The 11803-nt window shown below is 49.7% G+C and overlaps 1 protein-coding gene across 2 annotated transcripts in view; it reads left to right on the top strand.

Annotated features, from left to right (window-relative positions):
• Positions 1-160: 160 nt before the first annotated feature.
• The window catches only part of TLN1 (talin 1), a 31287-nt gene continuing 19644 nt past the window's right edge, over positions 161-11803 (top strand). For both annotated transcript variants that reach the window (XM_049895312.1, XM_049895311.1), the window contains exons 1-12: positions 161-389; positions 6723-6885; positions 7128-7225; positions 7483-7612; positions 7716-7868; positions 8124-8266; positions 8378-8505; positions 9223-9283; positions 9910-10014; positions 10363-10518; positions 11278-11379; positions 11569-11645. In XM_049895312.1, coding sequence (XP_049751269.1) covers positions 6756-6885; positions 7128-7225; positions 7483-7612; positions 7716-7868; positions 8124-8266; positions 8378-8505; positions 9223-9283; positions 9910-10014; positions 10363-10518; positions 11278-11379; positions 11569-11645 — 1283 coding nt within the window. In that variant the 5' untranslated portion in view covers positions 161-389; positions 6723-6755. The remainder of the gene's footprint in view (positions 390-6722; positions 6886-7127; positions 7226-7482; positions 7613-7715; positions 7869-8123; positions 8267-8377; positions 8506-9222; positions 9284-9909; positions 10015-10362; positions 10519-11277; positions 11380-11568; positions 11646-11803) is intronic.

The following is an 11803-nucleotide window of genomic DNA, read 5'->3' as shown; positions in this document are numbered from 1 at the left end:
CTCCGCACACCCTGAGGGCGGGAATTCGGGTGATCCGGCTCCGCCTTCGCCTCGAGCGAAAAAAGGAAGGATTCCAGACTAAAAGGGAACTCGAGCACAGTTCGGGCGTTTCCTCTGGATTGTGCGCGCCCTTGCTTCCTGCCGGGGAGGGGCTGCCAGTCTTCGGCCGGCTGTCGAGCATCGAGAGCTGGGGCCAGAGCAGCTTCCTGCAGTCCCGGCAACCATAGAGCGCGGGCCCAGGGCGCCGCCCGCGGGTGGGGGACGTTCCGGGGACGGAAGTGGCCGAGAGAGAGCCTGTCGGCGGGAGGGCGAGGCCAGAGCCCCAGAGCGACCGGGAGAACGACCGGGCTAGCGGGCCGGCGGGCGGGGCACAGAGCCGGGCAGCTCAGGTAGGCCGGACCGGGCCGAGCTAGAGCCCCGGGGTGGGGCCGCAAGGCCCGGCCCGGGAGGCGGGCGGGCGGGGCCGCTGGCAGTCCTGCGTCTGTTTCGGGTCCTTTTGGAGAGGTCAGGGTCCAATATATCTCGGCTTGGTCTCGGAGCTCAGTAGGCCGTTTTGCGGGAGCCAGGCTTTTCCTAGGCGCAGTCCTTTGCCTGCGGTGGGCTTTAGGGAAGGTGAGGAGTGACCACAGTGAGGCGCAGGGCGGTAATAGGTTTTGAGGTTAGCTGATAGTGGATATGTGAGTAGGAACGCTTTGCTAAGTTTGGGATTAGATGAGATTGGGTGGTGGATTTAACGTTAGCTTTAAGAGTTATAAAGCCAGGGTCGAAACTTCGAGTTATTAGTGTAAATTCAGCCTATTTTATATGTAAAGTTTAGATTGAGGCCATTATTTTGTTTTCTGGGATGGACAGCCTAAATCAAAGTTAGAGTTCAGGGTCGGGTTAAAGGTCAACAACAGGAATTAGGTTAGACGCCCATTTTAGGGATTACAGAAGTTGGCAAGGTCAATATTAGGGATACATAATGATGGGGTGGGTTAGGAATAAAAATACAAGTGAATATTAGTTTTAAGACTCAGCATTTAGAGTTAAGGTCAGGGAGTTTGATGTTAACGGTAAAGTCAGGTCAGCATTTAGGATCAGGCATTGAATATGGTTCTCTGCTAGGAAAGAGACGACTGTCAAAGCCAGTATTGGCAATCAGGAAACTGGTTAGGGTCAGAGTTAATGTTAGGAATTAGGGGGCAGCTTTAGGGGTTATGATTGAGGTCAGGGTAGTTGATCTCAGGTAGATGAAATTTAAGAAGCTGTCACTAGGTAGATGCTCTTGCTTTGGGGGAAAGTCTTATTCCTAGGTAGTCACGGGGACTTCTTTAACCCAGAATGATGACAATCTGGGCTGGAAGTGCAGGCAACTAGGAATCCAGCTTCTCTATTCTACTCTCTAAATCCAAGTTTCTTTCTGTGGCCAGCACAAATGGAGGATTGGGGTTTCCTGGACTGTGTTGTTTACAAGGTGAGAGATAAGAAAGGGACAGGGGCCCAGGAGATGCACAATGTCTAGTCATAAGTGGAGAACTACCGAGGGGAGAAGAGACTGATGACTAAGGGGGAAGCAGACCAAGGAAATGCTCTTGTCATGGGAGAAGAGGGTGGCCGAATCTACCGAAAGTTAACTCCTACTGCTCCCTCATTCCCTAGATATTAAGCCCTCCTCTCCAGCTCTCATCCCTGGCGCTGCATTCCACACCCTTCCTGCATACCCCCTTACAAAGTACTTCCCTTGCCTTTAACTCTCCATATTCTTCATCTGCTTACCACCTATTCCCAACCTCAGTTCTGCCAGGCCTTCCCTACTTGATTCACACATCCTACCTTAATTTACCCTTATCCAAACCTGAGCTTTCCCATCATGTTAAAACACCCTTCTACCTTTTTCACCCACTCATCCATCTGCATACCATCTGCTCATCTGAGCAGCCTCCCCAACCCAACACAACTGCCACATACCCCCAGTCCCTGTGCCATCTTCCAATTCTAAGCCTCCTTTAATTTCTTGGTCCAATTGAAGATCCCCTTCCCCCACTCCCCAAACAGAAAAGAGGAAACGAGACCCAAAGAGGAAACTGGGTCTTGCTGATCCCACGCCCAGCCAGGCCACTGACCACACCCCCATTTCGCTCCCAGCCTGACCCAGCCACTGACCACAGCCCTAGCCCCTACCCAGCCTGACCCAGCCATTGGCTGCATCCCATCCCGCCCCCAGCTCCAGCTTTACTTAGCCATTGCCAATGTCCTCTCACCGTACCCACACCCCACCTAATTTAGCCACTGACGACAGCCCCATCTCTTTTCAATCCCCTGTAGCCTGACCTGGCCTCTGACCTCACTCCATCTTTTCCCTGAGTCTGACTTAGCCACTGCCCATATATTCATTCCTCTACTTCCCCTGTGCTGATCCAGTGACTTATCATATATTCATCTTTCCTGCCACCATCATTCCACCATCTCTAGCCTGATGTAGTCACTGACCACGCCCCACCTGCTCCTACCTGGCTACTAACCACATACCTGTCCCCTTTTCCTGGCAGCCTCATCCTCACATTCCCAGCTCAACCTGATTCCTCTCCCCTTTACCTAAACTCAAGCTGTCCCAGAAACTAAGTGGCTACTGATGACAGGAAGCTATGGGACCCCCACCTGACTTTAGGCCCTGGTCTCTGAGGGTTGACAGGACAGACTTGTCAAGTCCTGTCAGTTCTACTTCTTAACCTTTTTTCTAAGTGACATCTTCCTCTCCACCTTCTAACTCTGGCTTCCATATCTCTCACTTGTGCTAATATGGTATTTTTCTAACCAATCTCCAAGATAACTGTCAGAGTTATATTCTAAAATCCAGTTCTGGTCATGTTCCTTCTCTGCTCAAAAGCCTCCCTTGGCCACTTGCTGCCCTCTAGTAGGTAAAATACCTCATACTCCTCTCTAGTCCTCCCTTGCCTTTCTATCCGAACCCTAACTTCCCCACCACTGCTCCCTTGCAGGTACCCTGTGCTTCAACCAGCCTGCCTACTCACTTCCCTGAATGCTCCTCTGCGATTTCCTGCTTCTCCACCTTTGCTTATGCTATTCTCTGCCTGGAATGCTACCCTTGACTCATCTCCGGCTGGCGTAGTGGAGAGAGCTTGGGCCTTGGAGTCAGAGAAACCTGAGTTCGGATCCTGGCTCTACAACTTGTTAGCTGTGTGACTTTGGACAAGTACATTTGAACATATACTTCTTTGAGTCTCAGGTTCCTAGTCTGTAAAAATGGAGATAAGGGCACCTACCTTGCAGGGTTGTTGTAAGGATTAAACAAAATTATGTATGCAAAGCAGTTGATACCTTGTCAATAAATGATAGATCATTATTTCTTTTTTATTATCCTTGTTTTTAAAAATCGAACTTCAAATGGCACGTCTTTCAGGGAGACTTTTGGTTCCACTTCCCTCGCCTATTGGGATATCTTCTCTGCATACACGCCTCCAGGCTCTTAGCTCATCCTGCTCTCTATTAAATTCTGTGCTTAGCTGATCCGCTTTTCTCCCCTTGAGGGCAAAGGCTACGTCTTACTCAGCTTAGTTCCCAGCCACTGGATAGTGTGACCCAGGGCCTTCTCCATAACAGCCCTCAAGGAATGCTTCCTGGGTGAATGGAGAGAGAATGTATACTGAATGGAAGGAGAGATGTTGGGGTAGGGGGCTGTGTGCTGGAGATGAAGATGTATTTGTGGGCAGCTGCATGTATGGATGGGCCTACACGGGAAGATAAAGAGGCTGTAGCGGGATATGTATAGAGCTGTGAGATTGAGATAACATGTTTGTAAGGAGATACTAAGTAGGTAGCTTATTGGGAAGGAGCTCTGTGCATAGGCTGGGGTGCATTTGGGGAGGATGAGTGTGTGTGGGATAGGGGTGTAAGTGGGGAGGGGCTGTGTCGGGGGAGGTTAGGTCCAGCCCTTCAGCTGCCCAGTCCAGCCCTAAGTGAGGCTCCAGCAGCCTGAGGCCGGATATGTCAGTCTCACCCACAACTCCCCCCGCCCCGCCCGCGGTTACGGGCTCAGAGGCCAAATTTGGTAACAGACTGAGTGTTACTCCCCCAACCCTCCTACGCTCTGCTTGTCTTCAGCTTTCTCTCTCTCTCTCTGTCCCTCTCTGTAACTCCCTGTCTTCCTGCAGCCCCCTTTGTGACCATCTGCTTTGACTGTGTTTTCCACGTACCCCAAGTTCCTTCCCACCAGTACACTTAAATTCCATTCCTTGCTGGGATTTGACCTCCTGTACTCCATCACCACCCACCCCTACCCCCACCATTGCCCAACTCCTCTGGAATGCATTTCAGGAATGTCTTGAGGGAGGAGGAGTTCCCTGGGAGGGGGACACAAGATCGGGGGGCGGGGGGGGGCTGATGTTGCTGTTCCATAAAAAAATGATGGAAAGGGGAGCACAGTTGTCAGACCAGAGAATGAACAGGCTAGTTTCTCCCCACACTTCCAGGCATCCTGTTCCATGCCACTCCCACCCCCAGTGCACTGTTCAGTTCCTTCTCTTCCCCTTGCCCTTTGGAGCAATGTGGAGGCCCACTTAGGACTGGCCTGTGAGTGAGGGTAGGCATGACTCAGTCTCTTATCGGGGTCCCACCAGAGGTTTCCATGCTTGAGGAAGAAGGGGGTGTCCATATGTCCGGAGGAAATGGGGGGAGACATGTACTTTCAGCTTAGGGCAAAGGAACCTTTCAGTCCTGCCCTCAGCTCCTCTGGCTCCTCCAGCTTCTCTGACCCGCCAGCCCTCACTCTTTCGTGTTCAGCGACCGCACTGTCAGGTCTGTTCAGCTATTGGGAAAGGTATCCGAAGAATGGGGAGAGGGGCAGAGAGCTCGAACTGAGGAGACTGGGAGGGTCCTCTCTTGTTTGCAAGTGAAGTTAGAGAGTGGGCTGTGGTTTCTTCTCTTGAGACTCTGGACCATTTATAAGGCCAGCAATGGCCTATCAGCCACTGGACACTAGACCAATGATCCAAACCTTGTCCACATTTACCTACTGTCTCCTGTTTCTACCTAGATTTCCAACCCCTCCTAACTTCTCCGCCCTTCAAAACCATACCCTTTCTCAATTTCTCTGCTTCTCAAGCGCTCTCTTATTCTAATACTCCTACCTCTGCTTTCCAACCTTTCCCCCTCAAAAACCCATCATAGTCCAACTCAGAGTAGGACCGCCCCATAGGATTTCTAAGGCTGTAAATCTTTACAGAAGCAGACTGCCGCATCTTTCTCCCTGGGAGCGGCTCGTAGGTTCGAACCACTGACCTTTTAGTTAGCAGCCGAGCGCTTAACCACTGCATACCACCAGGGCTCCTTCCTTTCCCCCTAGTCCTGCTTTTTCTCCCTTGGGGCTGGCAGTTTGCCCAGAGGGGAGTGGTAGCCTAGATTTGCTCATTCTCCTAGTTAAGAAGCACCAGTCCCTGTACTAAGCTGGGTCACATCATCAGCTGCCAGGCGGACTTGTCCTTTTGCCTTCTGTGCACTGCCTGCTGCCTCTAGTGGCTCCTCTAGTCCACCAGGAGGGTGGGGTGAAACTAGTATCCTAAGCTGCACTGACAGTACAGTCAGGGGAGGCAGCTGAGGTGGAGGGCAGCGTTTGAGAAGGACTTGCCGAAGAGGAGTAAGCACAGGAGGAGTTGCAGTGAGCACTGAATGTTAACTCAGTGATTTTCTCTGACCTGCCTCGAAGCTTTTCCTCTTGGGGTTTGTTTTTCGCTCTGCAAAACTGAAGAGTTGACTAGATAATTCCTAAGAGCCCTTTGGACTGGCAAATCGTAATTCTAGCTTCACAGTTAGGGAAGCCAAATACAGGGCAAAGCTCCTCAGGGAGGCCCTCCACATCTCAGATTGGAGGAAAGCTCTGGAATGAGAGTAAGCCCGGATGGCTGAATAGCCAGCATTTGGCCTCCCTGCCAGACTAGCTACATAGAGCCAGTGTTTGCAGGCTTCAGGAGCCCTTGCAGATTATCTGGTATGGCACGGTCATTTCGCAGAAAGGGAGGCTAACGCTGTGAGAAGGAAGATCACATGAGTCAGGCCAGAGCTCTGACAATCCCAGACAGGGAAGAGCCAGCAGGACATGGTGGGAGACAAGGAGAGAAAAATACTGAACCAGGAAGAGACAAAAACAAGGCAGGGGGCAGGGCTGGGAAAGGAGGTAAACAGGGACAAAGGACAAGAGAGGGACACTTGGAAGAAGGAAGGGAGGCACAAATTCCAGTGGTAGGGCAGGGCAGTGTCCTCAAAAAGCATTGCATTTCAGACCTGCCATTGGGCTGTGAAGGAGCCCTGGCGGGGGGAGTACAGTGGTTAAAGCACTCAGCTGCTAACTGAAAGGTCGGCAGTTTGACCCCATCAGCCACTCCACAGGAGAAAGATGTGGCAGTCTGCTTCTGTAAAGATTTACAGCCTAGGAAACCCTATGGGGCAGTGCTACTCTGTCCTATAGCGTTTCTCTAAATAGGAACTGACTTGATGGCAGCGGGTTTATTGGGCCTCGAAGCCAAGCCTCTCCCTCAGACATCTTAGAAGGTTAGGACTGGTCTTTTTGATGTAAATAACTTTTTTAAGTAATTAAATAAAACAACAACCTCATTGCTATTTGCTTTGGTGAGTTCCATTCAACAACACCCCTCCCCGGGACTCCATCGGGGGGTCTCCTCTCCTCCCATGAGGGTATATTCTGATGCCCTGATGCCACGGGCCAGGTCTAGCCAGGCTGGAAAGAAGAAGCTGCCACCATGGTTGCGCTTTCGCTGAAGATCAGCATTGGGAATGTGGTGAAAACGATGCAGTTTGAGCCGTCCACCATGGTGTACGACGCCTGCCGCATCATTCGCGAGCGTATCCCGGAGGCCCTGGCTGGCCCTCGTGAGTCCAGCTGCCCAGGTGGCTAGGGTGGGGGCCTTCAGTTCCTTCTCATTCCCAGGATCTCACCCTGGAGGGATAACCCTGTTGTCCCCCAACTCTACTCTCCCTTCAGGTCTATGCTCCTTGGTTCCCTCGCTCCCTTTAGGCCCAAGGTCATGGGAGAAATAGTAAGGGGCAGCGGTGCAGCCCTTCAGCCATATCGGGGTCTTCATGAGTCTGAGATAACCCATCTTCTCTTTCAGCCAGCGACTTTGGGCTGTTTTTGTCAGATGATGACCCCAAAAAGGGTATATGGCTAGAGGCCGGGAAAGCTTTGGATTACTACATGCTCCGAAATGGAGTGAGTATTACTTCATCAAGAACTATCAACATCCTCTTCTATCACCTTTCCCCATCCCACCTCTTACTTTCAGCACCCATATTTGTGTCTCTGACCCTTTCCTCCCCACCCCTTGGTGCCTTCTATCTATTACAGGCAGTCATGCTTTTGAATGAATTACCATATTTTTTTTTTTCAGTAGTTCACTTTCCTTTTCTATGGTCCTGTAAAAAGGAAGTGCCTAAGAGGGCTTCTACCTCCTTTTCCTGCCTCAACAGGACACCATGGAGTACAGGAAGAAACAGAGACCCCTGAAGATCCGTATGCTAGACGGAACTGTGAAGACTATCATGGTGGATGACTCTAAGACCGTCACTGACATGCTCATGACCATCTGTGCCCGCATTGGTAAGGGGTCTCAGTAGGGATGAGGGCCTGGCAAGGAGGCTCCAGCTCTCCTGAAAGACATGGATGCAGTGTGTAGATACTACCTTACCATCCCCCTCCTCAGGTATCACCAATCATGATGAATATTCACTGGTTCGAGAGCTGATGGAAGAGAAAAAGGAGGAGGTGACAGGGACCTTACGGAAGGATAAGACACTGCTGCGAGATGAAAAGAAAATGGAGAAACTAAAGCAGAAATTGCACACAGATGATGAGTGTAAGCAAGATAGGAAAAAAGAGGGTACTGGAAATGATCCAGGTGGGGAGCAGCTATGTATTCATTATTTATTGAATATCTGCTTTGTGCAAAGCACTCTTTTAGACAGAATATATTAGGGAATAAAACAAAGTCTCTACTCAAAGAACTTAACATGTTAGTGAGGGAAGGTAGCCAGGGAAGAAATAAAAAAAACAGACAACAGACAGCCTGGGGTCAATAGGGCTTGGGATTGAGGGGCTCTCTGTGTCCCAGTGAACTGGCTGGACCATGGGCGGACACTGAGGGAACAGGGAGTGGAGGAGCATGAAACGCTTCTGTTGCGGAGGAAGTTCTTCTACTCAGACCAGAATGTGGATTCCCGGGACCCTGTACAGCTGAACCTTCTTTATGTGCAGGTATAGAGAGGACTTCACTAGGGTGGGGAAGGGAGGGAAGGAGCAGAAGCAGGGTGAGGGGTTATCACTGCACCAACACACATCATTTGCCCCTCTCCCTGGGCTCTCCAGGCACGAGACGACATCCTGAATGGCTCCCACCCTGTCTCCTTCGACAAGGCCTGTGAGTTCGCTGGCTTCCAATGTCAGATCCAGTTTGGGCCCCACAATGAACAGAAGCACAAGGCCGGCTTCCTCGAGTGAGTGACCCACATTTTTAACCCTGTCAGGGCCCAGGATTCCCTGCCATCATGACCCCAACAGGCCCTTTTCCATCCCAAGCTTTTTCCCCTTATTTCCTCTTCTGAGGTACCAGGGATTGGCCCACTTGGGTACCATTTTAGCTGCCATCACCTATTTGTCTCTTCACTGGCCCCGTGTGCAACATGAATGTGGTCCAAAATCTCTGCCCCTCCCCCTCCCCCTGAGACAATATGAAGCCTTTTTGAGATTCTTTGAAAAATTTTATTACAGTAGCCAAAGGGAAACAGTGAAATGTTCATCATAGGGAACGTTAGGTTAAACAAGAAGTCTCACAAGGCTTATGTGCTGGTATTCGTCAGAATATATAGAGCTTGCCATTACTTTTTCAGGTTCCTGAGTGCATAGTCATCCTTCTAGTGAGCTCTTTCTCTTAGTTCCCTGAAATGGAGCTCTCAACCCTCTCTCCCTCAGGGACTGAGCCTTTAACTTAAGTCTCCTCAGTCCCTACAGGGAAACACACAGGCTGCATTCAAGAGCTAATGCAAAGTCATCTCTATTTCAGAAGACAGTCTAGGCTTTGTTCCCTTAGAGCTTTCGTTCTCCCCAAAGTTAAGACTGTCCTAGACATTTCCTCACACCGCTAGGCCCACAGTTCATGGCCCACGTATCCCTTGATGCTGTCCACTATTCTGACCCTCCATTTTCTGTTGTAGCCTGAAGGACTTCCTGCCCAAGGAGTATGTGAAGCAGAAGGGAGAGCGTAAGATCTTCCAGGTGAATAGGGGTGGGGCAAAGTGTTTGGGGTGACCTGGGAGCTTTGCGGCTTAATTTTACCGACTAAACGAACCCCTGCCCTCTCCCCACTGTTCTCCTACCTGCTACCCACCAAGCTGTCGTCCCACATCTCCTGTGCAGAGGAAGCAGGAGACTTGGACTTTTTGTCTCAGCTCTCCATCACTACTTTTGCTGTGGAATTTAATTCAATGCTCCTGTTTTCTTTAATATGGCCTAACAGTACCTGCTGTGCACAGGATTGATAAGAGAATCAAATGAGATAGTATACAGGAAATTACTGTGAAAACAATAGTCTTTATTCAAAACTAAGGTGTAATTCCTCGTTTTTGAATACTCAGTCCAGAAGGCTTCGTTTTGCCCTTTTGCTTCCTAACTATCCACTCAAGTCTCAGAAAGTCTGCATGTTCCTTAACCGTACCCTTTGAGCCCATCGCTTCTGCATCTCCTTTATCAGCCCATCTCATCACTCTCTCATTTCTCATATCCTGCACTCCCGAACCTTCCCTGTGTCTGCATACTTTGCCATTAGAGTTAACACCCAAACTTAACTTCTTATCTGTGTTATTTTCTCCATATTTTGCTAACTCCTTCCCCATTCTGTATAGGCACACAAGAATTGCGGGCAGATGAGTGAGATTGAGGCCAAGGTACGCTACGTGAAGCTAGCCCGTTCCCTCAAGACATATGGTGTCTCCTTCTTCTTGGTTAAGGTGGGTTATGGACCCTTCTTACTGCCCTCCTTGTTTCCTGCTCTTAACACTTTCCTTATTCTCTGAAAGTCTTTGATTCTGCCCACAGTCATATATCATTCCCTAAGAATCCCCTTCTCTACCTTGCTTAGACCTTGTAGAAACCTACTGCACTGTCAGTCTTCCACCACTACTTCTCTCTCTGCCCTGCATTTTCCGTCCCTTTCCCTTACACAGCTTTGTCCTTGGTGCAGCCATAGATATCGTGGTTTAGCTCTCCTGGCCACCTCAACACTTCCTTGTGGTCTAGATATGATCCTCTTATCCTACCTGTGACCTGTAACACCAACAACCACCTCTGCCTCACAGGAAAAAATGAAAGGAAAGAATAAGCTAGTGCCCAGGCTTCTGGGCATCACTAAGGAGTGTGTGATGCGGGTAGATGAGAAGACCAAGGAGGTGATCCAGGAATGGAACCTCACCAACATCAAACGCTGGGCTGCCTCTCCCAAGAGCTTCACCCTGGTGAGTCTTGGAGCTCAGAGGAGAAAGAGCTTTGGAATTTTCAGAGAAAGAGCAGCAGAAGAAGCCTTTCCCCGTCCCTTGGGGTAGGTGCACTGCATGTGACTCCCAGAAAAAGGAGAGCTTTGGAACAGTTGCAGGAACGTGAGCTTAGAGTAGAGGAAGAGACTCCCCCTGCAGAGTGAGTGGTACTTAAAAGAAATAGCTTTTGAACTTATTCTTTAAAAACAAAAACGTAAGCAGCAAGCTGAGATCATTGGAATAATAGGGGGAAAAAAGAGACAGGTGACGGAAGGAAAAAACAAGCCCCCCCTCTTTCAGCAGTAGTTTTTCCCTTCAGACAATATGGTGGTGTTACAGATTGAAAACTGACACCAACCTGATGAAATGCTCCGCTGAGAGAAATCAAAATTATAGTTGATGCCACTTTTCCGTTTTGGTTGATGCTACTAACATTCAAGCGTGGTCATTTAAAGACAAACGTTCATGATTTCCTACTTTTATTATCAGGGTGAGGGGAAAAGAGATTTCCTAAATTACATGTATTTGAAACTGTAGCATAATGACCATTCCTCAGAAATAAGATACTTCCCTCCAAGGAGGAAAATGAAGAAACAGGAAATTGAAGAAAGGTGGGCTTCTCCCCAGAGGGCAGTTGGCGTGGGAAGGCACCATTGCCAACTAGACTTTGGGGCTCCCATCCTACCTTTTTCTATTAGTAGATTTAAGCTTTCCCACTGAGTCCCCACCCTGTCGCCCTAGGATTTTGGGGACTACCAAGATGGCTACTACTCAGTACAGACAACTGAGGGGGAGCAGATCGCACAGCTCATTGCCGGCTACATTGATATCATCCTGAAGAAGGTGGGGACTGCCTGCCCCAGGCTTGTCCACATCTCCCCTTACCCTCTTCCCAAGCCAGTCCTTTAAAAATGGGGACCCAGATTCTGGAAAATGGCTGATTGGGGGAAAAAAAAAAAAAAAAAAGGCTGCCTTTCCCCACTTTCCTCTTCCTTAACTGCCCCAACTCTTAATCCTTATTTCTTCCTACAGAAGAAAAGCAAGGACCACTTTGGGCTGGAGGGAGATGAGGAATCTACTATGCTGGAGGACTCAGTGTCCCCTAAAAAGTACGAAGGGAGTTGGGTTGATCTCATCTGCCAGGGGGAGGGAAGTCAAGGCTTGACTCAAGGGCTCTTGGGAGTGGGGGATCCTTGGGAGTCGCAGGCTGTAGTGAGAGGTCACACATCTCCAATCACAGGACCTGTGGAAGCTGTGTAACTGGGCG

The sequence above is a fragment of the Elephas maximus genome, chromosome 9 (assembly GCF_024166365.1).
Source record: "Elephas maximus indicus isolate mEleMax1 chromosome 9, mEleMax1 primary haplotype, whole genome shotgun sequence".
NCBI lineage: Eukaryota > Metazoa > Chordata > Mammalia > Proboscidea > Elephantidae > Elephas > Elephas maximus.
The sequence above is the reverse complement of the archived record's forward strand: the minus strand, read 5'-3'. Positions and strand labels throughout refer to the sequence as shown.